Source organism: Callospermophilus lateralis, chromosome 19, assembly GCF_048772815.1.
Source record: "Callospermophilus lateralis isolate mCalLat2 chromosome 19, mCalLat2.hap1, whole genome shotgun sequence".
NCBI lineage: Eukaryota > Metazoa > Chordata > Mammalia > Rodentia > Sciuridae > Callospermophilus > Callospermophilus lateralis.
Window position 1 is genome coordinate 29,518,262 of NC_135323.1, and position 28,000 is coordinate 29,546,261.

The 28,000-nt window shown below is 53.3% G+C and overlaps 4 protein-coding genes across 9 annotated transcripts; 1 reads left to right on the forward strand and 3 right to left on the reverse strand.

Moving 5' to 3' along the window:
- Positions 1-288: 288 nt before the first annotated feature.
- Ufsp1 (UFM1 specific peptidase 1) lies at positions 289-1,160 on the forward strand. Its single transcript, XM_077105927.1, has one exon. The coding sequence runs from the start codon at positions 371-373 to the stop codon at positions 818-820; it is 450 nt and encodes a 149-aa protein (XP_076962042.1). The 5' UTR covers positions 289-370; the 3' UTR covers positions 821-1,160.
- Positions 973-13,160, reverse strand: Srrt (serrate, RNA effector molecule). Of its 4 annotated transcripts, none has more exons than XM_077105926.1 (20): positions 12,878-13,160; positions 12,515-12,644; positions 8,026-8,154; positions 7,654-7,800; positions 7,262-7,450; positions 5,265-5,434; positions 4,973-5,157; positions 4,726-4,824; positions 4,516-4,633; positions 4,183-4,340; positions 3,832-3,893; positions 3,656-3,734; positions 3,209-3,397; positions 2,680-2,853; positions 2,443-2,596; positions 2,128-2,321; positions 1,781-1,937; positions 1,503-1,592; positions 1,263-1,368; positions 973-1,171 (listed from the first exon to the last, which is right to left on the reverse strand). In XM_077105926.1, the coding sequence occupies exons 2-20, from the start codon at positions 12,634-12,636 to the stop codon at positions 1,096-1,098; spliced, it is 2,598 nt and encodes an 865-aa protein (XP_076962041.1). In that variant the 5' UTR covers positions 12,637-12,644; positions 12,878-13,160; the 3' UTR covers positions 973-1,095. The 4 variants fall into 4 exon arrangements, with proteins under 4 accessions (XP_076962041.1, XP_076962039.1, XP_076962040.1 ...); XM_077105924.1 differs by having other exon boundaries at positions 1,263-1,389; XM_077105925.1 differs by having other exon boundaries at positions 1,503-1,604.
- Positions 13,161-14,562: 1,402 nt separating this feature from the next.
- Trip6 (thyroid hormone receptor interactor 6) lies at positions 14,563-17,979 on the reverse strand. Of its 3 annotated transcripts, none has more exons than XM_077106012.1 (9): positions 17,680-17,979; positions 17,311-17,388; positions 17,060-17,197; positions 16,522-16,905; positions 16,167-16,260; positions 15,914-16,083; positions 15,316-15,494; positions 14,943-15,063; positions 14,563-14,833 (listed from the first exon to the last, which is right to left on the reverse strand). In XM_077106012.1, the coding sequence occupies exons 3-9, from the start codon at positions 17,114-17,116 to the stop codon at positions 14,702-14,704; spliced, it is 1,137 nt and encodes a 378-aa protein (XP_076962127.1). In that variant the 5' UTR covers positions 17,117-17,197; positions 17,311-17,388; positions 17,680-17,979; the 3' UTR covers positions 14,563-14,701. The 3 variants fall into 3 exon arrangements, with proteins under 3 accessions (XP_076962127.1, XP_076962128.1, XP_076962126.1); XM_077106013.1 differs by having other exon boundaries at positions 17,060-17,172; positions 17,680-17,863; XM_077106011.1 differs by having other exon boundaries at positions 17,311-17,438; positions 17,680-17,863.
- A 282-nt stretch (positions 17,980-18,261) lies between these two features.
- Positions 18,262-27,889, reverse strand: Slc12a9 (solute carrier family 12 member 9). The gene is made up of 14 exons (XM_077105957.1): positions 27,758-27,889; positions 26,754-26,976; positions 26,415-26,549; positions 25,888-26,019; positions 25,227-25,535; positions 24,557-24,664; positions 24,341-24,452; positions 23,630-23,787; positions 23,440-23,522; positions 23,087-23,211; positions 22,744-22,936; positions 22,439-22,613; positions 21,690-21,836; positions 18,262-19,537 (listed from the first exon to the last, which is right to left on the reverse strand). Exons 2-14 carry the CDS (start codon positions 26,932-26,934, stop codon positions 18,654-18,656), a joined length of 2,742 nt encoding a protein of 913 aa, XP_076962072.1. The 5' UTR covers positions 26,935-26,976; positions 27,758-27,889; the 3' UTR covers positions 18,262-18,653.
- Between the last annotated feature and the right edge of the window lie 111 nt (positions 27,890-28,000).

Consider the following 28,000-nt stretch of genomic DNA (forward strand, 5'->3'; position numbering starts at 1 on the left):
GAGCACCAGTGCATGGTGGGAGTCTGTGGGTCTGGGTCGCCTGGTGGCTTCCGCGCACATCTCTGGGGCCCGTCCTGCCTGCAGCTAGCCCAGCATCTGAGGCTGAGAAAGCATTGGAACCCAGAGTTCTCCCTGCGCCGCTGAAAAGACGCATCTGGCCGCCCTGGCGCCGCTAAAGGACGTCCACCTGGGCCTAGCCCCGCCGTGCCGAGGCGCCGCTCGCCTGGCCCTCCTGTCGGGCCACTACCTCTACTATCACTATGGTTGCGACGGGCTGGACGACCGGGGCTGGGGCTGTGGCTACCGTACTCTGCAAACGCTGTGCTCGTGGCCACAGGGCCAGTCTACAGGTGTACCTGGATTGCTCGCCATGCAGGCGGCCCTGGAGGACATGGGCGACAAGCCCCCAGGGTTCAGGGGCTCCCAGAGCTGGATCGGCTGCGTAGAAGCCAGCCTCTGCCTCGCACACTTCGGAGGGCCCCAGGGGCGCCTGTGCCATGTGCCCCGTGGAGTAGGGCTTCAAGGGGAGCTGGAGAGGCTTTACTCACACTTCACTTCAGGCGGCAGCCCAGTGATGGTGGGAGGGGATGCAGATGCCCAGTCCAAGGCCCTGCTGGGAATCTGCCTGGGCCCAGGCACTGAAGCCTATGTCCTGATACTGGATCCTCACTACTGGGGCACTCCAAAACACCCTAGTGAACTACAGGCTGCCAGGCGGGTTGGCTGGCAAGAGGTAAGCACAGCCTTTGACCCCAACTCCTTCTACAACCTGTGCCTGACCAGACCTAACTCTGACAAGAATCAGCACACCCTGGACTGAGACTGATTGCACACATGTGCTCTTATTTACTTCCCAGAGGTGTCCCAGCAGAGTGGGACTGTCAGCATAAAAAATAAAGTGGCAAGGCCCAGCTAACCTCAGCCCCTGCTAGTGTCTGGGATGATTTGGGAAGTTGTATAACATTTGCTGAGTTACAAGTCACTACTGAAGTGCTTTTATTGGCAGTATGTCTGAACGTACAAAAAAAATTCTCAGCTGATGGGACAAGGCAATCACAATTACAGATGATAGGAATGGGGGACAGGGGACACCGCTCAAAAGAAATCAACATCATCGGGGGCATCCAGATCACGATATTCCACAATGGCCCTTGGGTCTCCACGAACCATCCTGTAAGATAAGAGGGGAAGCAGGATGAGAATTGAAGGTCCCCAAGTTTTGAAGGAGGCAAGAAAACTTGGACATCTGAGCTCAGTCTCACCTGTTGCGAGGTTTCCCAGGATAACCACCCTGGCCTCGAAAGGCATCATAGTTCCCTCGGCCGGCACCATATGGGGCATGCGGGTATGGAGGCCCTCCTGTAGGGACTGCAGGGCGGACAGCACCCGCTGTGAGAAAGATCAGTGTTGAATTGAAAACCCTGACCTCAGCCAGGGCCTCAATTTTCTTCCTCCCAGCTACATGCAACCACTACACCCCTTCAGCTCCCTCCCACACTCACCTCCATAGCCTAAGATGGGCGGCCGGGGCTGACCATAGGGCATCAGGCCCTGGGGAGTCTGGTGTGGGTAGGGGAGTCCTGGGGTCAAGCCTGGGGGGAGTACAATACGGAAAGGGACATGAATTACTGCGGGGAGAGGGGAATGCAAGAACAAATGACTTCTAGAAATAGGCTTGAGGGTGGGGTAGACACTTCTGGGGGGCGGGGTGACGGGTTAAACAGGAGTCCATGGACTGGCAAAGGGGAGATGCAAGACCCCCCCATGGATCGTATCTTACTCTGGGCAGGGCCAGGTGGCTGAGCTGGCTTAATTTCAGGCAGAGCCGGGCGCTTAGCATCCGTGAGGAAGTTGTTAAAAAATGCCACCTCTTTCTTTACTTCCTCAATCTTCTCTGCATGCTTGTTGAAGATATGTTTGCGAACAAATTCAGGGCCCTGGGTGGAGAGGAGAGGGTCAGGACAGAGCAAGTGATATGGGTTCCCTCATTCCCAGACCCAACCTGGAAGGCCAACAGCCTCCCTCCTGCTGGGCCAATGATTATTTCCTTCCAGGGCCTTTGGGGGCCTTCCTGTGACCCTCTCCTCCCAACATTCTACCCCACTAATTTTCTCTAACATCCCAGACCTTAAACTTCTTGCCACTGAGAGGACACAGCCACTTATCCTTGCCCAGTTCCTGGGTGTTCGAGGTGACAAACTTTTCCACTTCTTGCTCAGGGTCCTTGCGACCCATCTTCTGAGCCTCTTCCTCTGAGAGGGATTCCCGCACACTGAGTAGTGGAGTCAGCTTCTCCTCAAAGGTCTTCTGCCACTCCAAAACTGTGGTTGGGACCAGAGATAGTTATTCTGGAGACAGGAGCTGGAAGCAAGGGACAGGAAAGGAGGGGAGCAGAGGCCACTGGGGAGAAAATGGGAAACGGAATGGGGCGCTGGAGCATACCTTCTCCATGACTGATTCGATTGGGAGGCATGGGCCCCCGAACATGGATGATGCCACAACGATTGGGCATCTCGTCCTCGTTGGGGTACTCGCAGGTGTTGTAATAATCCAAGGAATGTACGATGCGCAAATAGAGAAGGAGCTTGTCCAACACCTATGGGCAAAAGGAAGCCACTGGTCACCACTTCCACCCCTTCACTGCTGAGCCACCCTTCATACCCCAGTTATAGCTGGCACCTTGATCAGTTTCTCGTCCCGTTCCACGTTGATCTCTGCTGGGTTCCCTTCCTTAGGCGGCTCCTCTGGGGGGGCCCCTCCACTGCTCCCCAGCAGCTCCTCTTCCTCAGCACTCACTTCCTCAATCAGGTAGTCAGTGATATTCTTCAATATTGGGTTTTGCGAAGGCAGACTCTGGTCGGGAGGGAGCCGGAGAAGTAAAGAGCAAACCTTAGCGCAGGGAGTCCAGGGACTGCCAGCAATGGAAGGCACCGTGGAAGGGAAAGACGTTCAGGGCTCCCTGGATAAATTCTGACCTCCGCCTCCTAACACTTTTCTTATTTTTATACTTGTGTGCCCTAGCCCACAAACAACGCCATCAGTCTGTCCTGCTGGAAGTTGGACATGTTTCCCAGGGGCAGAAAGGGGCAATTAAGTGAGGATGTGGGTGGGTCCAAGGGGTCACTGCTACAGATTAGGGGAGATCAAGTATCAGGAGAATGAGGTGGTATCAGCTGCTTTGGAAACAGCTTCTTGGGGAGTCACTGACTGTTGGCAGAGGAGGTGTCCCAGGCTCAGAGGCCCAGAGCTGAGTCCTGTCATCCAGCGTATGGATCAGCTTGGCTGCCAGCTTGATGTCATTGCGCACTATCTGTTTGTGCTGTGTAATGCCGTTGATGTTGCGGACACGACGAGTCAGGTCTCTGTTCACACCGGGGCTCAGTTCACATTCCCGGAGCTAGAAAGAACACAAAATCAGAAAGCTGGCCTACTGTCCCAGAAACAGCAACTTAGAGACTGACCCCCATTGCGAATATCAGTGATTAGACTGTGAGCTCCCTGAGGACAGGGACCAAAAAGTGTCTGTCTTGTCCTCAGAGCTCATCCAGGAACAGAAGTAAGTAAAACAAGCAGACTGAACACACAAGGAGTCAGGTCATGTGGGCATAGAGAGCCATAGTCCCATCCTCCAACAAGCCCCTCTCCTAGAACTCACTCGGATATTCTGCAGGTTCCAACAGATCTCTTTAATATTAACGCTGCGGTCAAAGGTCACCCAGCCACGACGGAAAAACCTACACAAGAACGAACGTCAGCACGGTCATGGAATGGAGAGGTGCTAGCCATTAACCTCACCCCTGCATCTTCTCTCCAAGGGGTCCAGTTCCTCACCTCCTCTCGGGTTGAGGCTCCGACAGTGCTACACGCATAAAGCCTGGGTATCGTTTACAAAGCTGCAGGAAGCAAAGTAACAGAAACCCCATTTAATGATTCAGAATTCACCTCTTCCTCCAATCCCCACTCAGAACCCTGGGGAAGTGCCTTTTAACCCCTCCCATCCTCAGGCAAGGAAAAACCAGCCAAGAGTTCAAGAACACCACCACCTGAGTGCCACAGCGCCAAGAGGCAGGGGCCTCCCTTATCAAAGGCAACTGCAGCAGCACCAGACCTCCTCTCTCCACCGCTACCCTGAGGACCTGAGCCTGGGGCCAGCCCTGCGCTAATACCAGCTTCCCCACTCACAGAGATGATCTCGGCCCGGGAGATGTTGGGTGCGATGTTGCGCATGAAGAGGGAGCAGGTCTTATGAAGGGGCCGGGGCTTGCACTCCAGCCCTGCAGCATCCTTGGGCTTCTCCCTGTCCTCCTCTTTGGGCTTCTCCTTCTCCTTTAGTGCTTCTTCTACATGCAAGGGGGTGGGAAGTGGTCGATTTTGTTATTTTGGATGCAGCAGATAGAAGAGCTTTTACCAACCACAGTCACTGCCCCCACCTAACACCTCCCCTCAATTTCATCAGCCCCCCGCCCCACAGAGGCCCATGCAGGAGGAGGACTAGACGCAGAAAGTAAGACCTACCAGCCTCTTCCTTCTCCTCCTCAGCATGGCCACTCTCAGACTCCGACTCCGACTCCGACACACTGCCTTCGTCAAAGCTGTCATCACCACTGTGCTTCCTGTTCCGTTTCTTACTACTCTGTGGGAGTCATGGCAACAGGGTCAACAGGGTCAAGTCAAGACAGCCCTGACCACAGCCCTCACCAGCTGCCCCCATGAAAAACACCCCACCTTTTTGGCTTCCTTCTCCGAGTCTTCCTTCTTCTCTTCCTTGTCCCCATCGCCCTCGGACTTCTTAGTTTTATCGTCATTGGAACTATCGTTTTCAGCCTACAGGTAGAGATTCCTGGAGAGTCCTATCTCCCCTTCACCTGCTTCAGAGCCCTTCTCACCCTCCACAGCCAAGCCCAGGGGTCCCCCTTCCACCGCAGCCAATGCACAGCCCTACTGCCAGCTCCTCTGGATGGCACAAACTAACCTGTTTGCCCTCTTCTTTCTTGTCATCCTTATCGCTGGCCTTGCGCTCTCCATCCCCCAGGCCTGGTCCAGCCCGGCCTTCCTCTTTCTTGTTGGGCTCCCCAGGCTTTCCTGCCTGTTCCTCTTCCTCCTCCTGCTCCAGGATGCGTAGATCATTCTCTGTGCCCCCTTCCATCTTAATCACAGCTACCAACAAAGGCAGAAGAAGGGCCCTGGCTGCTATCAATCTCCTTCTGTTTCCTAACCCAGATCCCAACCAGACAGCTTCCACCCTATGAGCCAAGTCCACACACCAGCATCCAACATCTTGACAATGGCATCAGCTCGGTCTATGTCCAGGAGGAGATTATCAAACCAGCCACTCTCCATAAGCGACAGGAATACCCTCAGTCGGTTTTGCAGGGCCCCCCGGGCCTCCTGCCTACGCTTCCCCACCTCATCTGGGTGGTACTTAGACCGAAACCTAAGAAGAAAGCAGGGAGGGAAAAGACAAAATAGTCACCAGAAGCCAGGGCCAGTCTGTGGGGCGGGGCCCAGGAAAGTCAGGGCATAGCCCCCATCCTCACACCCATAAAAGGTCATAAAAACAGAGAGATTATGGGAGAGAGGTGCACTAGAACCACCCATCACCCCAAAAGGAACCAGAGGTTGTGCTCTGCAAACACCTGGGGAACAACCAGGAACTAAGAGCTCTGGATTTGCAAAAACCAACAACTACAGGGGGAGGCCAGGGTTGGAGAGGCAGATTTACAGCTTCAAGTCTTTGGGAAACACTAACTTAAACAGGAGTAGTTTCCCAAGCTCCAGAAAGGAGGGCTACAGTAACTGCAGGCCCCAAAGAACCTCCCTCTTGTTGCTGACCCCAGACTACAGTCATTATGAGAAAGGTGCCCACCAACTCCCTCCACCCTTGGTGGAAGACAGAAGGAAACCTGAAGTGCACTGGATAGCAAAAGCCAAAAGGCAGGCCATTTTTCTCCCCCCTTGGGAAGATAAGCAAGATGGTGAAGGGACAGGAAAAGACCAAAGGGAGAACCAAGTGCCCACACAGCCTCAGGAACTGCCCCCGGGATAGAAAAAGGAGTGCTGGAGGGTTAGGGTGGGGCATGAAAATAAAACATTTCAATAGGACCTTGGGGAGGAAAAAAACAGAAGAAATTAGGAATATGAGAAAAAGGAGAAAGGAAGGAGGAAGAGTGAGAAAGGCCCAGAAATTGAAAACCAAGGAAAAAACTAAGCATTAGACAAAATGAAAAAACCAGAAGAAGGAAGTGTTAGGCAGAAAGCAAGAACAGAGACAGAGAAAGAATGAGAGGTGTGTGAGATCAAGACAAGACACACAGGGTAGTCAGGAAGAAGGGACGGTGAGGACAGAACAGAACCACAGTTGAGCAGAGAGGAAAGGAAAGCCGCAGGCGTCATCTCCAGGATCTTTACCTTGGCTGCTTGGTCAAACAGAGCTCAAGATTTAACTAGTGGCGCCCAGGGCCCATGCTGGCTGGTGGGCCACCTGCTGGCTCCTGGCTGGGGCGCCCGGCCCAGATGCCCCACCCCCGCGGGACTCCGCGGTGGGGGCCCTGACTGACTAACTGCCTGAGCAATCACATTCAGCTAAATGCTGCATTGTGCACAGCAGTGCCCTGCCTGTCTGCCTGGCCGGGGCAGCGCGGCTCAGCCCAGGGGCTCATGTATGGGCTGGGTATGGTGGGGGTGGAGGTGGGTTTGCTCCGAGCTCCGTCGATGAGCGGGTGTAGTTCCCAGTTCTGGCTCTTTTCAAGGAGGAGGAGCAGAAAGAGGATGAGGAGGAGGAGGAGCAGGAAGGGGGGAAAAGATGGTTGATTAAAATTAAAACATCCACAAAAGGAAAAAAAAATTAAAATTCTTTTTCTGTCAAATGACCCTGAGATCTTTGCTTTTCTTGTCTGGAGTCACTCGTCGCTTTTGGGAGGATGCCACAGCCACGTTGGGTCCTGGTGATCAGGGATGACAATGACCCAATACCAGAAAGTGGGAAGCAATCTGCTGCCCCCAGGAGCCAGGTGGCTCTGGCCAGCTGCCTGGAGGTGTCCCAGGTGAGGACAGTGGAGAAGGGAGATTGGGGGAGCATGGGGAGGGGGCCTTGGCAGTCAAAGTAAGGAGGAGACCCCATCAGCCAATGCTGTTATACTTCCCTCCCCCACCCCCAGGAAACTCCAGGTTGGGGAATGGGAGTAGGAGAGGGCTGCAGCCCCACTGGCAGGGCCAGGGAAAACATGCCAGGGAAAGGTGGCAGGGAAGGAGGGGCACTTACCACTCCTCATCTTTATGAGCCAGGAAAAAATCCTGCATCTGCTGCCTGCGAAAATCCAGTTTGTAGTCATTATAGCGTTTGACAGCCTCGGTCTCATCCACAGAGTCATCCAGCGATAGGAGGAACTCTTTGAAGGTCTTCATCACCGGTGGTGGCACACCTAGGTCAATCTCAGCGATACTGCCCAGCCTGGGGTGGACAGGAAGTCTTGGTTGTGGGAGAAGAGGTGGGGGGATAGGGACACCAAGGTAGCCAGCTGCTCACCTGCCTCACCCAAAACCCCCAGCACCAAGTGCTACCACCCACAGGCAGCCCTGCGCCCTAGCTTACTCCCCGGCTCCAGCAGCCCAAACTGTTCCCCAAGCCTTCTTCCCAGAACCCCACGTCTTTACCTGGCCTGGATAGGCAGTACGTGGTGCTGCATGATGTGTACATCTGGGTGGCCCCAGGGCTGAGGAGGGCCATAAGTTGGGCCCCCACCACCCCCAGCATAGGGCATGTCATAGCCACTGTGGTATGGGTCAGAGCTGTGCTCATCCCTGAGGGTAGGGGACACAAAAATCAGACAAAGAACCAGAATCATCTTTCCAGAGCACAGAGGAGGGCCACGCACAGAACATGTCTCCCACCCAAGGGTTTAAAGGACTAAGAAACAATGGTCATATGAAGTCTGAGAAGGAAACGAGCAGCTTTCTGCAGAGGCGAGGGAAGGGAGCCAAGGCCCCGGAACCAACACTGAAGAAGAGAAGCTGAAGTCAACTCACCAGTCCCGCCTCAGGCGCTTCTGTGGGGGGCTGAGCTCATGGCGCGGAGGAGAGAAGCGCTCCCGGCGATTCCGGTCATAGTCTCGATATTCACCCCGACTACGGCGTTCCCGGCCCCGGTCCCACTCCCTGGACAGAAGAAACAAAAGGAGTAATGACAATTAAAAACACAGCTGGACAGGCCAAGGCCACCATCCTGGGCAGGCCCTTCCTATCCTGACACAAAACACCAAAAACCACGAGATGACTCTCTAAACACAAAGACTCACATCCTTCCATTACTGTGGCCTCCCCCACCCCAGCCCACTGAACTTTCCCCACTGGTGGTTGAGGGTGCGGCTCAGTGGTAGAGAGCACTCCCAGTGTGCCCAGGCCCTGGCACCACAAAGAAAAAAAATCCTATGTATTTTTTGATCACCTCGAATTAGCTTGTCAGAACTGAGCCTGTGCTTCCCACCATTATGGGCCCAAACTTGTTTCCTGCTCCCTACCACCTACTGTCACAGAAAAAATTACCAGCTACACAGTTATCAAGCATTATCCTCACCATTGATGTTATTGTTTCTCCGCCATCCCCTGCCTTGGCCCTAAGTCCTTGTCCCTGTCCTTTCTCCAACACTGATTACCTGTTCTATGTTCTCCCCTTCTCTACTGTCAAAATAATCCTTCCCAAACACAAACCTGATTATACCATGTCCCACTTGCTTAAATGCCACTAAATAACCCTCTTCAAAACTCTGGCTTTCCTGCCTGTCACTCCAATCTCCCCACTGGTAACCAGCCACTTCCAATCTCATCTTTTTTTTTTTTTTTTTTTTTTGGGGGGGGGGGGGCAGGAGAGACATTAGGGATTGAATCTAGGCCTTTTTATTTTTAGCCGGGGCTTCCCTAAATTGCTGAGGCTGGCTCAGCCTCCCCAATCTATGGGATTACAGGTCTGTGCCACTGTGTCTGGTTCCCAACCCATCTTTTTTTGTTGTTTGTTTGTTCTTTTTAGTTATACATGGCAGTAGAAATTATTCTGGTAGATTACACATACATGGAGTATAACTTCCCATTCTTGTGGTTGTACAAGATGTGGAGTTACACTGGTCAAGTATTCATATATGAACACAGGAAAGTGATGTCCAATTCATTCTACTGTCTTTCCTATTCTCATCCCTCTTCCCTTCCCTTCCCTTCATTCCCCTTTTTCTAATGTAATAAATTTCTATTCTTCCCTTCTTCTTCCTTATTATGTGTAAACATCTGCATATCAGAAAGAACTTTCCACCTTTAGTTTTTTTATGATTCCCAATCTCAACAACAACAACAATAACAACAAAAATCTTTGCTCTTGAGACCCACTTTATATGCTTAGGGGGAATTTTATTTTTATTTTATTTGATGGTTCTGGAGATGGAACCCTGGGCCTCACACATAATAAGCCAGCACTCTCACTGAGCTGTACCCTGAGTCCTACTCTTACAAATTACTGAAGATAACAAAGAGGTTTTGCTTATGTGTGTTGTGTCTATCAAAACCCTCTACATTTAAAGTTAAGACAATTTAATACTTAGGAATTTTAAGTTATAAGATATAAGCTTCATGTTTTTATGAAAAACTACCATTTAAAAAAAAAGTGCCATTGTTTTTACATGTTCACAAATCTCTTCAAGATATGGCTTAAGAAAAGATAGCTTCTACATTTAATTTGTTGGTCATTATTTAGTCTTTTTATTTTTTGAGACAGGGTTTTGCTAAGTTGCTACGGCTGGTCCTAAACTTGTGATTTTCCTGCCTTAGCTTTCATTGTTGCAAGGATTACAGGCATGCACCATCATATCCAGCTCTGCCTCAGTTTTCTTTGAGACTAGTTAGAATGTTCAACCTAAGACCAGTGAACATTCTATTCTCTACTACATTCATTTCACCCCATGTTCTACCTTGCTCCTGACATGTCTCTTAATACAATATCAAAATATCATACTCCTTAGTATATTACTTATCTGATCAGAAAAGTCTTTAAGTACTGAGAAGCTGTCAAGCTCACATTGGCAGATACAAGTTTTCGAAAATATTAATTTTTACTAGAAAGATCTATGTCATCATTGGCAACAAATTCTGACAACTTTTTTCAAAGTAACAGGGTCTCTTAATTCACTTTCCCAAACTGTCAGGACAAATAACCAAATATGAACCAACACTGAAAACCATTCAAATAAAATGGCATCAAATAGAAAAAGTTCAGTTCAGTTCAACTCACACAACTGCTCTTGCTCAAGAAAACCACTGTCTTTCTATATTCAAAATGGTTTATGAATACTTCTCATTTCATCATAGGTACTGAAAAGATGTACACATATTCAAGTCATCAAATGAAAATCTGTAATTGTTTTTATCAAGAATATTAATGAGAGCTGGGGATGTGGCTCAAGCTGTAGCGCGCTCGCCTGGCATGCGCGCGGCCCGGGTTCGATCCTCAGCACCACATACAAACAAAGATGTTGTGTCCGCCGAGAACTAAAAAAAAATAAATATTGAAATTCTCTCTCACTATCTGACTCTTTCTTTAAAAAAAAAAAAAAGAATATTAAATGAAATTGGTTTTGCTTTTTTAAAGGCTGTTGCACCCCCAATTTTACCCACCATTATCAGAGAGCCATCAATGAAAACAATGCTATCTCAGTTGACCATTAAAACAATTTTAGGCTGGTGATGTGGCTCAAGCAGTATCACGCTCACCTGGCATGTGCGGGGCACTGGGTTCCATCCTCAGCACCACATAAAAATAAAGATGCTGTGTCCACCGAAAACTAAAAAATAAATATTAAAAAATTCTCTCTCTTTAGAAAAAAAAAATTTAGCCTCCTGTGGTGACACATGCTGTAATCCCAGAGAATTCCAAGGAAGCTGAGGCAGGAGAATTCCAAGATCCTAGCCAGACTCGGCATTTTAGTGAGGTCCTAAGCAACTTAGCAAGACCCCGCCTTGAAACAAAAAGAGATGGGGCCAGGCATGGTGGTGCACACTTGTAATCCCAGCAGCTCAGGAGGCTGAGGCAGGAAGATCATGAGTTCAAAGCCAGCCTCAGCAAAAAGCAAGGTACTAAACAACTCAGTGAGATCCTGTCTCTAAATAAAATACAAAAAAGAGCTGGGGATGTGGCTCAATGGTCAAGCACCCCCGAATTCAATCCCTAGTACCAAAAATAAGAAAAAAAAAAAAAATGTGGATGTGGCTCAGTAGTTAAGCACTCCTTAGTTCAATCCCCAGTACCACCAACCCCCACCCAAAAATTTTAGCCTCACAGGGTTTTAGGCCATTTTGATAACCATTAACCCTGACCAAAGGTGAATCCATGCTGATCTGCAAACACCACGTCCACAACACCCACCTGTTCCCATTAGTAGTGTCTAAGGAATTCCCACTCACCTTTCCAAGTCTAGTTAATTATCACTATCCTACGCTCACTCTCACACCCCACCTCCAGCACTACTCCCCTGCCTGGAACATCTGTTCCCTCAACACTTACCATCTTCTCTATGTTCTTACATATACACATTTGCAGCATGCACCCAAGGTCATTTTGGCCCCCATGCCAAGCAGCCCCACACAGCTTCTAAGAGCAGTAACTACATCTTATCTAGCTTCACAATTCAGAATAGCATCTTTAATATTCCCCTTAGAAACCACCACCTGAACCCGGACAAGATAGTGCATGCCCATAATCCCAGCAGCTTGGGAGGCTGAGGCAGGAGGAGGATCATGAGTTCAAAACCAGGCTCAAAAAAGGTGAGACAATTAGCAACTCATTGAGACTCTGTCTCTAATAAATGAATAAATTCTATCACAAGTCATTTCAAACTTTGTTCAAAAATCGAGCCACTCTTAGCTCATTCAAACCTAATCAATTAATCCAATTGGCGCTGCCCAAAGAGCTCTAAGATTTTAGGCAAAAGGATTATAAGAAATTTAAGCATGGTTTGCAGGAGAACTGGTCTACAACCTCTCTAATCTAATCAATTCCATATTATCCTTTCTCTGAACCAATCTTTTTGAGGTATAATTTACAAACAAGATCCCAGCAGCTTGGGAGGCTGAGACAGAGGATCATGAGTTCAAAGCCAGCCTCAGCAAAGGTCATTAGCAACTCAGCAAGACTCTGACTCTAAATAAAATTGAAAACAGGGCTGGGGATGTCGCTCAGTGGTTGAGTGACCCCGAGTTCAATCCCCAGTACCCTCCCCGCCATAAAAACAAACAAACAAAAACTCTCACTTTGGGTCCCTGTGTAAACAATATTTTTCATCCTCAAAGTTCTAGTGCTTTGATCTTGAGAATTTTTCAAAAATTAAGCCACGGCTAGCTCTTTGGCAACAGCAAATAAGCTAAACCACAGAAAACGGTCGACGACGAACTTCACTAGGGTCCGTCCTAGCTAAACTAGGGGGAAAGGCAATGAGGGCGGGGCGGGGCAGGAAACCCGGGAGGCAGGGGACACAATTACCGATCATTCCAGTCGTCTCCTCGCCGCCTTTCGTCTCTTTCTCGGGATCGGTCGTAGTCGCTGCGCTCTCTTCTGAACTTGTCCCTGCGCCTTCGATCGTATTCGTCGTCACTGTCACCCATGGTGCGGTCTGAGGGGGCCAAGGGCCCGGGGAGGAGGGGCAGGGAGTTGAGCAAGGACTAGAAGAGTGACGGTCCCCCGGGGCCAGTACGCCCGCCTCCCTCCTTCCAAAGCTAGCCTTCCGCGGCCTGCCATCCCGGATGGCTCCCACTCGCTCCGAGGGTCTCCTGGTCGCCCGCGGGCAGAGTCCCCGGCCTCAGGCCCCACCAGCCGGACCCCCAGTTCGCCTCTCCCCTCCCCCACCTGGGAGCGGTCGCGGCCGTTGGTCGCGCGCGAGGGCAGGCTTGTCTTCCAGGCGACACGGGCGCGCGACAAGGGAGGAGCAGAGGGTGAGAGCGAGGCGCGAGGCCCTCAGCCAGGGGGCCGAAAACAGAGGGGGGAGAGGGAGACCACAGAGAATGGGCAGTCGCGCACACCGCTAGCGCTGCGCCTGCGTCACGGGCACAGTTCTGACTCCGACCACAAACGAGCCCCGCGCGGCCCGAACTGGAACCAAAGCGCCGCGAAGAGGGGAAAATAAGGAGTGATGGGAAGGGGTGGAGACATGGAAGTCTCGCGCGCTTCCTCGACGAGAACTACGCGAACGCGAACGCGAAGGAACTACGGGAGCCGAGCTGGATCAACGTGGGTCTCGCGAAGACTGTACCGCCTTCAGAGCCTGAAGGTAGCGCGTCCTTGGGCGCAGGAGGAGGGTGGTGTTTCCCCACGGCACTCAGAGTCAGTTCGCATCCCGCCGGTTCCCTCTGTGCACAGTGTGCACCCGGCGCCTCCTGACCTCCCCGGCGGGGTGGTTTCACCCCCTCGTCGCGCAGAGTGGAGAGCCTAAGCGTTTAGGGACTAGAGGATAGAAGCAACCATTTTAAAGCATCTCTTCCCACCATTTTCTGCACCCACCAGAGAACCAGCCTTTATTGGTGCCGCAGAAAGCGCCACCTGCAAAACCCCGTTGTTCCTCCTCTCCTTGTACAAAGACGCCCGCAAAATGGACAAATCTAAATATACTTTACATAAACTGGAGGTCACACCCCTGAGCAACAAGCAGGATCTGGCCTGTCCCGAAATAAAATACACTAGCACCCCCAGGGAAAAACCCAAGTCCCTCACAAAGAATGGACCGTGAGGCTCAAGTTTGGCAAATGCTGCCTCCCTGAAGCAGCCTCTCTCCCATACTGAGAAGAGGTGTCTTCACAACAGAATTTTTAAAATACAAATTTTAAAAATGAAGTACGGGACTGGAGGTGCAGCCTAGCATGCTTGAGGCTCTGGGTTCCATCCCTAGCTAGCACCACCACCCCCCAAAAAAAATTGCAGTATAATTGCAACTGGTGAAGCCAGATTTAAAATTAGGTAGTCAGTGTAAATTAAGTAAATCGGGTCTAATATCATATGGAGTGAAATCTAAAATGGAGGCCATGCTGATAATGATCCTGGGAAATGCAGGACAACTCATGGAAAGGCCCTAGGCCAAAGTCCACCCCAAAGAAATGTTAATGGAACCCAGGGAACAGCCCCAGCAGATCTGGAGATAGCCCACCCCAAAGAAGTGTTAATGAAATCCTTTCTGCCCAGATTACCTGTGTCCCACCCCTCAGGCCTTCCAGCCTACATTCCATCACCAAAACTATAAAAAGGGGAGACAACCCGCACTTCCATGGATTCCACCTCTTGGGTCCCCTTCTTCCTCTGGGAGAAGTCTTTTCTGCTGTCCTTTAATAAACTTCTAATTTCTACTCTGACCTTGCCTCAGCATGCTTCTTCGGTGTTATTCTTCAACATTGGGGAAGCAAGGACTCAGCGGTAACACTGGGTAAGACCAGAGCTAAGACCCAGGGAAGTGACCTTGGTTCTGCCAGCTAAGAACCATACAATCTGGGATCTGGCTCTCAATGGGCTGCTGTGGGACTCAGAAAAGACAATGGATTTGAAAGTGTTTTGTAAACTCTTGAGGCATTATTATTTCATGATTGGATAAAGAAGAGACAGCATTTGGTAACAAAGTTGTAAAGATAGATGTCAGGGAAGGCGATGGATGGGGACCAAGTTTGTAGCAGATGCTTCTAGGAAAACTCAGCAGTCAGTGGTGACAGTGGCTGAGAGCTCCTGGATGCGCCAGGCACTGCAGGCCTTGCACAAGATGTGCCCGTCCAGTGGGTAACAGCCCTGACATTCACCCTCAGAAGACAGCAACAGCCCACACTCCTATTGGAAGAAGAAACAGTTTTCATCAGCCTCAGACTCTCAGACCCTTTCACCCTACCCAAACACACTTGTCCCTGAGAGCCCTTTGCTCTTACCCACACCCACTCACCTCACACTTGTAACAGCCAATGTGAAAACTTCGATCCAGAGCAACGATTCTCACGGTCTCCTCCTGACCTGGCTCAGGCATGATGGCACCACCACACACTGAGCATCGTGGGGCAAACTTCCTAGCATGTGAGGGAACCAGGGAAGCTGTCAGGCCCAGGGTTGTAGGGATTTCACAATGAGCTCAGAAAAGGTAGGGTATAGCAAGGAAGAGGACAGGCCAGAGACACAGTCTTGAGAAAGAGAGTGATGTCAAAGAGAGGAGAGACGTCCAGGGACTGGAAATGGGAAGGGCCAGTCCTGGGACATGAAGCAGAGATAAGAAAGATGGGAAAGGTCAGACATCCTGAGGTTGGGCTGGGCCCAGGCCTGACCTGTGAAAGTCCTCAATGCAGTGGATCTGGCTGGTGGCATCCACTGTGAAAGGGATGCCATCTAGGCCACGGTGGCACACCACACAGGTGAAACAGCCAGGGTGGTAGGCCTTCCCCATAGCCCGCAGGATCCGGTCCAGGATGGGCTGGGAGCATGTGGAGCACTTCTCCAGGGTGGCCTGTTGGAAAAGAGGACAGGAATGTCAGAGCCACGACAGCAAGGAAGGTACCCTGTCAACCAACCACTCATCTGTGTGTATCCTCTGCATGTGATCCAATGAAAGGGGACTTGAGCAGATCTGAGTTCACATGCCAGCACCACACACAAGGAACTTAACCTCTCTGAGCTTCCACTTCCTATAGAACCAATCAGGACTCATCTGTGCCCCACAGGGTGTTGTGGGAATTTCATATATTCGCTTAACTCTAAAATACCTCCCACGTGTAACGGACCCTTGTCCTTCCCCTCCAGCAGCCATTTAATTTACTTCTTCTCTCCTTCTTGCACATCAGGTGGGGGTCCTCCAGCGTCCAGCCCCATTCCTCTGAATAGACGCCCCATGTGCCAACTCTGGCACCCCTGACCCCAGCAGCTTACCACATAGCAGCTCTCGCAGTATGCCCTCCTCTCCACGGCGTAGAAATGCTGGCCCCGGAGCTGGGCGCGGCATGCAGAACACACAAAGCAGCCAACGTGGAAGACACGGTCAAGGGCCACAACCCCAGCCCCATCCCCAACCACATCTTCTCCACAGCCGCCACATCGACCTGAGGACAGGGAGGGATGGAGTCAGTCTGCACAGACCCAGGATGCCAGATCCACTGTCTCTTGCCTGTTCCCATGAGCTCACCAAAGTACTCCCCGCTGGGGGGATGGCTCATGTCGTGCACCATCTTCTTAGTCAGTCTTTCCAACTCCTCCTCTGGAGGCTGGCTTAGAGAGACCTGGAGGTGGGAATCAGGATTCACTGCTACCACTAGTCCCCAATGCTAAAAATACGCCCAAGGTCAGCCAGGCCATTCCAGCTAGAGAGCGCCTCTGAGAGCATCTCAGCCCAGGAGCCAGTGGGCGGCTCCCCTCCCCTCTAGATGTCCTTAACCTCTGATTCTATTCAAAAACCAAGACCTTCAACAGCCCCCAGCCCCACCCCCACATCAGTGTCCAGTTGTCTATAAAGCCCCCATACCCCCATGCCCCAGGCTTACCTGGGGCCCATGCCCGCCTCCTCGTCCTCTTCCTGCAGAGCCAGAGACCCCAGCAGCCTCCTCCTTACCCCCTGGCCCTGGCTCGCGGTGGCTCCTATAGCCAGCCCCCCAGACTTCACCTCGGCCTGGGAGAGGAAAGTGGGGGCCCGGGAGGGGCCCAGAGGCCTGAGAGGCCCCCCGCCTGGGCGGGCCGCAGCCTCTCACAGGTTGTGCCACCTTCACTTGCACGGGGAAGGCAGGGCCTGCTGGGGTGCTGGCGGTAGCGTAGGAGGCCGGAGTGGGGCCTCCATAGGGGGATGCTGGGAGAGGGAGGGGTGGAGCACCCCCTCCATTGGGCTTCAGGGAGCCTGGGCGGTAGGCAAGGGGCTGAGAGGGCTCATAAGCCTGGGGAGAGAGGCAGAGCAGAAGCATGAGCAAGGCCCAGGCCATGTGCGGCTCCCAGGGAAGCACTGCCACCCACAGAGGGGGGCAGATTGGGGCCAAGAGTGCTGAGAGGCAGGCTGGGAAGCAGGGGCAGGGACAGGAATGGGGGAGTCACCTGTCGGTCTGGTCGCCTTGGAGTATGGCCCCGACCCCCGTCCAGCTCAGCCAGCATACTGGTCAGCGAATCTATCTCAGCATCCAGACTTCCTGGGCGCAGGCCCCCTCTGTCTGGGGGGAGCCCCTGGGGATGGAGCTAAAGCAAGGAGAATGCAGGTCACAGTGTCTTCTCTCTAGCCCTAGGTCCTGCTCAACCTCGGCTCAGAGGGGGGGTCACCCTGCACACCCCATTCCAACCCGGGTTCTCACCTGGGAACGCTGAGATGCTCCATGGGAACCCACCCAGGTTGGCCCCCGATCCTCTGATCCTCCGGGGGGCTGGTAACACTGCTCAGATGGGAGGGGGCAAAAATTGACCCTGGGGTGAGGCTGGAGTGCTGAGGTGAGGGAAGAGAGACCAGAGGTGGGGATGGAGAGAGGAGAGTACACCCTCTTAGAGGCCGTCCTCTCCACCTCTCTCCTCCCTGTGCACCTAGGAACCGGCGGAGGGCTGGGCAGCTGGCCACAGCTGAACTGGGGAAGGGACAGCAGGAAGCAGGCGGGGCAAGGGCAAGGGTTGGTGAGCAGAGGTGAGTGTGGGTGGCCGGTGGCTTTTTGGCTTCTCGGGAGCCTCCTTACCTGCTCCTTGCGCTGGTGGAGGCCCAGGAGCGCCTCGGGAAAGCACTCTCCCCTGAGGGGCTCTGGCGGGCTCCGGCTGCTTAGGGGGGAGCCAGGTGGGCCCCGACATGGCCTGGAACCGGGACTCCGGACAGCAATCAGGGCCCCACAGAGCACTGGGACAGTGGCCCAGACCCCTCCTCTTCCGTCCCACACCTCTTTCGGGACTCCGGGAAAGAAACTTTTTTCTGGCTTTTTTTTTTTTTCCCCTTCCTCCCCAATTTTGGGGATGGCCACGCCCCCGGTGACATCACCACATTCCTGGGGGAGGGTCACGTGGGCCCCTAGGCCCTAATCTGCGGTCCCTCCCCTTGTCGGCCCCATCCTGCCCAGAAGGAAGGGCTCTCCATGGGAGCTAAGTCACAGGGGGCTGCAGGCAGCTTGGGGTGGGAAGCGCAGGCCGCGCCAGCCTCCCGGGGCCCCAGCTCGGCACGTGGCAGCCTCCCTGTGGGTTGCTGGAAGCTCCTGGTCTCCACCCCGTCCAGACCCCTCCCTTCCCACCGCCTCCCTCTCACCTACCCGCCAGCAGTGCTCAGCCAGACCTTAGTGTTTCAGTCTTTTATTCATGGTCAGCAGAGTTAGAAAAATAAAACAGAACTAGAGCATCACCACCCCAGGGGCCAGTGTGTCTGTCACGAGGATGGGGACATTGAGGTAGCCTAGAGTCGCAGAGGAGACCAGCCCCTCCCGTCAAGGCACCAGTGAAGGGAGAGGCCCAGCTGGGGAGAAGGGCTGCAGATGCTGACCCCTGAGCAGTGGGGACAGCTACCCAGCATTAGTGCACTAGGTCCCTCTCTCAAAGAAGACTGGGCCATCCAGAACTCAGCATCTGCTTAAAACATCTGCTAGGTTCTATGACCCAAGGTCCCGGCCAGTGGGAGGCTGATCGTCCGTTAATCAGGATGAGCAAGGGCTTTCACTAGCCACCCAGAGCCTCAGAGGTCAGTGCAGGTGACAGGGGTGACACCATGAATGAGCAGCGTGGGGCCCAGGTCGCGACTCAGTATCTCCAGCAGTGCCAGATAGCGGGGGTAGCGGGCAGGATCAGCAGGCGGCCGAGGCAGGTACAGGAAGGTAAGGGCAGTGGCAGGACCTTCGTCCCCACCCTCAGGCCCCCCAGGCCCTCCTCCAGAGCCTTGACCCTGCTGGGCCCGCACCAGGGCGTTAGCGCTACAGGCCAGGGCCTCGGCTTCAGCTTCACCCCGCCCACCGTTCACAAAGTCCCCTTCCTCCTCCCCCTCTGGCGACCCAGCCCCAGCACCCTCACCCCACACCACCTCCTGCACCTCAGCCCGAATCCTCAGTTGGCTCAGCAGTGCCCGGAGTCGCCCCTCAGCCGCCCCAGGGGCCTCCTGAGGCCCCAAGCACAGGAAGATCCGGAGCCGGGCACTGTGCCAGGCAGGCACCATTCCTAAGATGGTCGCCATCTGCAGCAGGAAGAGGCCACACACATCCACATAGCCAGGCCCACCCCGGGGCCGCAGCAGGTTGAGGGGCCACACGTCCACATGATGAAGCTGAGCGGTGCTCCAGGACCCCCGGCTCAGCCGCTCTGGGGGCAAGGCCCCGCAGGCCCGGGCCAGAACCACATTCTTGTTCATCTTGAGGGCATCTGCCATGGTGGCCACATAGTCCTGGGGGCTGAGAGCCCGGGGGCTCCCAGGAGCCCGGGGTGGGGGGAACAGGGTGCTCAGGGCAGGAGACCCACCCTCCCTGGTGCCATCCGCAGGCTCAGAGAATGCTGGGTCTGTGAGGAAATGGTCCTGTGGGGGAGCATCATCATAGAAACCTAGGACCAATGTGTTGGGCTTCATGCCGCCTGGGGGCAGAGAGGGGGAGGCAGAAAGGAACAGACAGGAATCAGGCTGAGTTTACTGCACGCTGATCCGTGCACCCACTCACACACGCTGTCATCAACTTGTGTCAGCCATAAGGTATTAGGTCCCTGATGCACCACGGCCATTATGGTGCAAACATGACGCATTCTTGGAGAATGACTTAATTTTCCTAAACACTTTCACATGCATCTATTTGATTATCTCCATGGCTAATCTTCTCCCCTTAAATAAAGTTCACCTCAGGATTCTTTTAACTAATTAGAGTTTGTGATTCTGGGGACCCAGCTGTTACCCACTGCAAGCCAAAAGCAGCATACCTTTCTCAGGATGGGAAATGAGAATTGACCTCCACCCAGCAAACCAGACACCCTGGTCATTCAAGCACAGGGTCTCAACCCCAGAGAAACAGCACCCCAGACCCCATAGGGGGAGGATCCGAAAAAGTGCTGGGCTCTGAATTTTGCTTGTATTACTGCAAAGCCCTGAGAATGGTGGTCCATAGCCTGGCCCTGAAAAAAAAAAAGAGCTAATATCTGCATGAAAGCTCTTTGTATTTTTCTACCTTTGAGCCTTGAAGTAAAGCTATGAGATAGATACTATTTATGGCCCCTTGTACAGAGAAGGAACCTGAGGCCCCACGCGGTGAAGTCACTGGCCCAGAGCCTCACACTGGTGAGTCCCAGGGCAAACAGACAAACACAGTCCACCCACACCAGAGGTCATTCTCTGGGCCACCAAGCTGGGTGTGGACTGACTTCAACAACCCAAGTCTCTACCCATAGCTTCTGGTTTTTAATTTTGGAACCACCAGTGTACAATCGGGTTATTCCCCCTTCAACAAGGCTAAGTTTACAGCCAGACTCAAGAAACCTTCTCTGCCAGGTGTGGTGATGCACACCTGTAATCCTAGCAGCTTGGGAGGCTGTGGCAGGAGGATTGAAAGTTCAAAGCCAGCCTCAGCAATTTAGTGAGGCCCTAAGCAACTTAGGAAGATCCTGTCTCTAAATAAAATATTAAAAGGACTGGGGATGTGGCTCAGTGGTTAAATGCCCCTGAGTTCAATCCCTGGTACAAAAAGAGAAAGAGAGAGAGCGAGACCTCTTCTAAAACCCCTTCTCATGAAACAAATGGCTCAAAATCTTTGAGATGAAATCCTACATGCTCAGGGAGTTTACAGAGGAAGTGCTTTCCCTCTTGTTGGAAGCATTTTCCACAGGAGAAGTTTCATGAACACATGGATACAATGGTCTCTCTGAACAAAAGCAGGAAAGACCACACTCTCAGATGCTGGGATGGGGGTCTCAACATACTTGGTACTGTCCCTAAATCTCTCAACAAGTAGGAAGTGCGGCTGATCTTACAAATCAAACTAGTCACAACCCCTCCTGAGCATTTTCCTGGGTTCTGATTCACACCAAGCAGGGCAATGTCCAATGCTGTTGAACTTTAGCCAGATTCTAAACAGAGGAGGAGGTGTGCACCCAGGTGACAGACACTACTAGTCTTGGGATTAAGGGAGAAGGAGGAGGCTGAGCATGGATTCAGAGGAATCTGAGGTACAAGGCTGGAAACGTCAGCAATGAGGATCACAAAGCTGGGAATGTTCCACTCCATCTAAAAGGATCAGCCCCACACACCCTCCAACACCCTTTGTGGTGTCAGGGACGATGTTACGCCCCTCCCTACCACTTAGGCCCTTTCAGGCCTGGCTTAGTTACCATCTCTCCACAAAACCTTTGCTGGCCACATCAGTGCCTCGTGGTCATGCTGGCTCTGAACCCTGGTGGTTAGCAACCATCTGTTTCAGTGGAGCAGTCCAAGACTCAGATAATTCTCCCATTGTCCCAAGAAATACACTCTTCAGAGCCTACCCTCCAATTTTTTGCTCAGGGGAGAAAAAAAAAAAAAAAAAAGGAAGAAAACGAAACAAAATAGGATCGGTCCATATCTAGCCCTCAGCCTCCTCTATTAGACCATATCGCACCATTTGCAGCCACTATCATCGGGCACGGTCTTATCTGTACTACATCGTGAGTTCTGCTTGCAAAGTTGTGGTTTATTCTCTGTGGGAAGAAAGCTGAGATTGGAAGAGGCCATAGAGGAGGCTAAAGGGACCCAGGGAGGGGCACTCACCAAGGCCCGAGATTCGCAGCAAATGCTGAGCCCCCTGGCGCACAGAGGATGCCAGGGTAAGGTCCACGAAGGCCTTCACTTGGGCCTGGTCCACCAGGCTCAACCATGCCCCGTATTGCGGCTGTACAGGGTCTGAAGGCAGGGAATCTGCCGAGAAGGAAAATAACACTGTGGGCCACACTCATTGATTCTTTCTTAGAGAGTCCAAATCCCAAATGGGTATAGGCAGGGCTATGACTGGTTGAAGGATAATTTTTTCTTTCTTTTTTTTTTGGTACCAGGAATTGAACTCAGGGGCACTCAACCACTGAGCCACATTCCCAGCCCTATTGGTGTTTTATTTAGAGACAGGGTCTCACTGAGTTGCTTAGCGCCTCACTGTTGCTGAGGCTGGTTTCGAACTCGAAATCCTCCTGCCCCAGCTTCCTGAGCCACTGGGATTATAGGCATGAGCCACTACGCCCAGTGGGAGAATAATTTAAGAAGAAGCACATGCTAGGCAAGGACATACCTGTCATCCCAGTGACAGGAGGCTGAGGCAAGAGGATGGCAAATTCAAGGCCAGCCTCAGAAGCTTAGCAAGACCTTGTCTCAAAATAAAAAATAAAAAGTACTGGGGATATAGCTCAGTGGTAGAGCACCCCTGGGTTGAACCCCTAATACCAAAAAAAAAAAAAAAAAGCAAGCAAGCATGAGGCATCTGAGATGAAGGCAGAGAAAGGACAGGAGCAGGCAGAAGGGCAGCTCACCAAGATCTCCCAGGATGACATGGCCCAGTACATAGAGCCCTCCCTTCTTGAGCTGGTTGGCCAACCTCAGCAAAGGCAGGGCACCCCGGGGGTTCCCCACCAGAAGCAGCAGTTGGGGCCGCCAGAATTTCACATGCTCCTTCCGGACGTCCAGGCGTAGCAGGTACTTCCTCACCTGAGGTGATAGAGAGGATGGGTTTTAATGGACAGCCCCCTGTCAGCTCCTCCCGGACGGGGACACCAATTCCCGGGCAGGGGGCTTTCATAGATCGCCTCCCCAACCCCCTCCCACAAGCACCCCCAACCTGGTGGAAGAGCAAGGCCTGGCTGACGTAGCCCCAGCTGCTGGGGCCTCCTCGTGCTGTGAGCAGGGCAGAGAGCAGGCCCATGAGAAGCAGGGAGCCGCCGGCGGCCCCAGGACTGATGAGGAACATCATGAGCAGGCAGGAGGCCACCCCCAGGAGGCAGGTGTGCCAGGAGAAGAGGCTGAAGGTGGGGCTGGGGTGGGCAGAGGGAAGGAAGGAAAGGAACTCAGGCTGGTGTCCAACAAATGGCATGTGCTCAAGTCCCCAGCCCACCCCACCTGGGCTCAGTCCTTCCTATTCCTCCCTCCTTTTCTCTAGGGACTCAGACATCTCAGCTTCTCACCGGAAGTTGGGGGCAGAGGCCCACTCCAGGCTCAGGCAGGACAGGTCCACTGCAGCATAGGCTACCAAGTAGAAGACAGTCACCACGGCAGCCAAGGTGTTCAGCTTCCCTACCAGAAGCACCAGCTGGGCAGGGACCAAGAGGTGGGGCATGGATCCAAAGTGCCATCGCATCCCCCACAAAATGCCAAAGCACCCAAGAAGTCCCAGCGAACATCATAAAAAGACAGTGTACCCCACCAAATGCCAACGTGGTCACCTTTCCATACACATCTCCCAGCCTACATGTAAGCCTGATCCTGATCCTCCCAGCTAGAGGGTGAGGGGTAGGGCAGCTCACAGAGGAAGGCTTACCTGTACTAACCCCCAGGAATACAGGACAGCACCCCAGGGGTTCCCCCGTCCGGACACAACCTTGGCTGGTGCCAAGATCACTCCTATAAAAACAGAATCATAGGAGACATATCAGCTTGGGCCAAGTGGAAACTGAGACAGACTCAAGAGCTCATGCTCACAGCTGGCATGAAGACAGAGGGGGACAAACCAAAGAGGTCATCCTGGGCCAGGGCATGCAGAATGCGGGAAGCACCGATGAGTGAGCTCATAGAGGCTGACAGCGACGTGGCGTAGATGCCAATCAACACTAGGGGAGGCCACAGGCTGATGGCTCGAAAGAACCCATAGTCTTCCTGTAATAGGGTCCTGAGAGGGAAGGCAGAGTGTGATATGGATAATCGCCAAGCACCCATCAGAAGGTCCTTGGGAGAAAATTCCTCATGACAATGATTGGTTAAGAGCTTGATCCTCTTAACTGACCTGAGCTGTGATCTTAAGGATCAGAGTGATACTGTCTATCAAATGTGCCAAGGGCTACACTTGGCATTCCATGGTTATCCTGGACTACCTTGGTTGGTCATTCCCAATAGTACATGCACAAGAGGCAGAATATTTGTACAAATGCGAAGTCCTGGAAAGCCATCCCTCACGTCCACCCCCAACTGAGTGCTCACAACTAAATCAGGTACATGGAAGCTGCTAGCTACTGTTTAGCTACCATCATGGAGCCAGCCCTCCCCAAAGACAGCAGCAGTTCTGTCTCTCTCCCTGTGGGAGTGTCCCCATGCACCCCTCCACCCAACAACTTGAGTACCTGCTCCCCAACCTTTGCTTCTGGTGGTGATTCAGGGGCACCAGCCTATTCCAGCACCCACCCACTCCTTTGAGAGCCTGTCTCACTGCCCCCAACCCCAGGCACCTGTCACAGGTGAAGCTGGAGAGGAAGAAAAGCAGAATGTAGATAAAGAAGGTGTAGACAACAGCGATGATTGTGCCCAGAGGAATTGCGCGGCTGGGGTCCTTTAGTTCCCCTGGAGGGAGGGAAGCAGAGGGAGAGAGGTCAGCTTTCTGCTTGCCCCATATCCTTCAGGGTGGCCTTCCCACTCACCCAGAAAGCTGCAACAGAGACTCTCACCTGACATATTGGCCCCAGCCATAATGCCTGTGCAGCCATTAAAGAGGACAGCAAAGACGCTGGCAAAATTCATCATGGCCCCTGTGGTGTAGTCCTCAGCATAGCCAGCTGCAAAGGATTGTTCCCAGGACAAAGAGGACAATCAGTGTCCCTCTTGGTATCTAGGTATCATAGTCCTTCAATTCCATAATGCCCTTGTCTCCCCTTTAATGCTCTCATGGAGACCCCAGCCCTGACACCTCTGCTGGCCCTGCATTGCCTGCTCCCCAGTTCTCTGTTCCTTCCTACAGGCTCAAATCCACTCTCTTTCAAAATATGCTTCCCTTCCCTGCTCCTTGCTATCTGAATTCCCCAGCCCAGCTCAGACCAGATCTGCTTGAATCACGCTAGGTCTTACTGAATTACTTAATCATTTCCTGAGTGCACACTGTGTTTCTCCAACCTGCACGCAAGTTCCTCTAAGGCAGAGTCTGCTCTGCGCTCTCTCCACCAGGCCCAACACATGCCACACACATTTGTGATCTGCCTGCCCTGTTTGGAGGTCCAGGCCTCCTGCCCCTGAGTCTGTCTCTCTGACACTTGGGAATCTCCTCCTGAGATTCTAAGTGCCCAGACCCCATACCTGCCCAAGCCTCACTCAAGGACCCTGGCACCACAGCACCCAGCTCACCGCCCAAGTTGTCTTTCAGGGTGCTGCTATTGAAGCCAGTGAAGTGGCCGAACCGGGGTGGCAGCGAGGAGCCATTGGTACCAGGCCGAGGAGTTAAGCGGATGTCCTTTGGGCCCACTGCCACAAAGCTGACCAGCACTGAGGCCAGAGAACCAGAGACCAGCAGGAATGTCAGGAAGGAGGCGCGGGCATAGAGGCCAGCTCCCAATGTGCACACACCACCCACAAGGCCCAGGAGCAGGGAGCCATAGAGCAGGTTCCAGCCATAACCCTGGGGCAGGACCCGGATCCCACTGGGCCCTGTGGCATCTGGAGAAAGGAAGGGATACAGTTAGAAGGCATGACCCCAGGGAAGGCCCCAGCCCCAGAAATGACCCAAAACAGAACCAGACCCCTCTGCCTACTGTTGTATGAGAGCCCATCTTCCCCATTTCCCCACTGAGCTGCTTTACCCCAGCAACCTAGTTCTCCCTGGTGGGTACCAATCTTGCTCCATCAATTTGGGGATTAGGGTGGTCTCTCTGACTGGGATGTCTGTATTTCCTATATGAAGCTGACCATAAAGGAGAAGAAAACAAGAACTCTGCCTTCCTCATGATCCCACGATCCCAGACCCTGCAAACCCACAAGGCTGCCCCAACCAGGTTGGGAGAACACAGACCTGCCCCAAAGACGTCAAGCACTGACTCCACCAGCCCCAGCAGGGAGACGGCACAGCCGCAGACGTTGGCCAGGTAGAACATGAGGCCAATGCTGCCCCCGACCTCGGGCCCCAGAGTCCTGCTGATCATGACTAAAAGTGGAAGCGAGGGTGAGCGTTAAGGGAAAAGAAACTGAAGTGGAGCATGAGGAAGGGGCCGTGACCTGAATCTCTCTGAAACCAGCTTCTAGGCCTTGTCTCCCTGCAAACTGCAGCTCAGATCCCTGTGGTAATGTATCCAGGTGAGGACATCTCCCAGCCATGTGGCTTTGCAGAGATCGCCTGTACCCTCTGAGCTCCAGTTTCTTTTCTGTAAAATGACCAGATTGTTACACAGGGCCATGTTGGTCTCCTTCATCCTGGCCTTCCTTCTGGCCATTCATTAGAACTTGCCCTGCCTTCAGCAGAGGGAGGATACTGGCCTCTTCCCCACCCACCCCTGGAAGACAGAACAACCCAGATCCCAGTCCATCCAGGTTGGAGGATACAGTAGGCTCCACCCCCTCGCACGGCTCCATTGGTAGCGATGGCACAGACAGAGAGGACAGTGAGGGCCAGGATGAAGTAGGCAACCAGGAGCATGGCCAAGGCTTGCAGCAGCCCAGCGTGGCCCACCACAAACCCTGAATCAGAAGGGCAAACAGGTCACAAGGCACCCCCACCACCACCCACTGCCCACTCCACTGGGCAGCAGAATTCTAGGGCAGAGCCACACATAAGGCTACAGATGGCCTCCCCACAAATCCTTCCTCCACTCTCTTCCCCCAGCCTTATTCCAACCACCCATATCTACTCCCCACCCCCACAGTAAGTCCTCCTGCACTCACCAATCCTCAGGAAGACAACTATACTGAACATGGACAGGACAGTGGGCACCACGACACCCAGGAAGGTGGAGAGCTTCCGGGGGGACGGTCCTCCAGGACCTCCAACTCCAGAGGCAGGGAAGGCAGACCCCTCATCCCCCAGGAGCCTGTAGGCCAGCAGAGGTGAGTTCTCGCTGGCCATGGCTGAGCCCAGGCAAAGGAAGCCACAAATGAGTTCAGTGGCCTGTAAAGGAGATTATGCTGCATGGATAGCAGTTCCACCGAGCCCCCGACCCACAAAAAAAAAAAAAAAAGAGAGAGAGAGACCTGTAAGGAAATTTACACATTCACTGGCAAAACACACACACACACACACACACACACACACACACACCAACTCAAAAGCGCCAGCAAGGCTGCAGATGATCCCAACCACTGTCTCCCAATCGTGAACCCCAATCCCCTCCGCATGGGTACCAGCACCCCTCCCAGCTCATGGGGACCACCCCTTCCCATATCCCTGAAAAAAGGGATGGCAGCGGCTCTAGAAAGGGACATAGGTACGCTGTCAGCCCAGGCTCCTCCAACCTATTCCCCCTTAACTAGCGGTACAAGAGGAAGCAAATACCCCAAAAGGGAAGTAAGTTACCAGCAAGCAGTCCTCCTCACCCCCTCCTGCAGCCCTGAGCCATCCCTCTCAAGTCCCACCACACAATACCTCACCCAAGAGCAACAAGAAACTTCCAAATATTGCAAAGCCCCGAGCTCCGTTATCCCCCTCTCTCAGCCCATCTCAAGCCCCCTCCTCTCCTGAGCTTCGCCAGATTCCGCCCATCCACACCAGGCGCCCCCTCAACTCTACCAACCCAAACACACCCCTCGACTACCAAAACAGAAACCCAGGCCAGCTCCCAGCGATCCACACAAGGTCCGGGGGGGCCTCCTGCCCCACCCACCCGCTCCTGCCCACTCGCTCCCGTAGCGGGGTGCAGGGTCCAAGCTCCCCTTTCGCCGGCCAGGCGTACCCCTTGGTTCGTCGCAGCGGGGCGCTCACTCACCACCCGCGGGACGCAGCCGCCGGGGGTGGATCCCCGCAAGCTGTGGGGTCCGCTACGCGCGGCAGGGGCGCGGGGGCCGGAAAAGACTGCCGGCTACCGGGATGCCAGGCCCCGAGCCTGCCCCCCCAGCAAGGCGCCCCATTGGTCCCTGGCGCCGGCCCCGCCCCGTGGGCGTGAAGGGGGAAGCCCCGCCCCTCGCGCTCCCGGGGC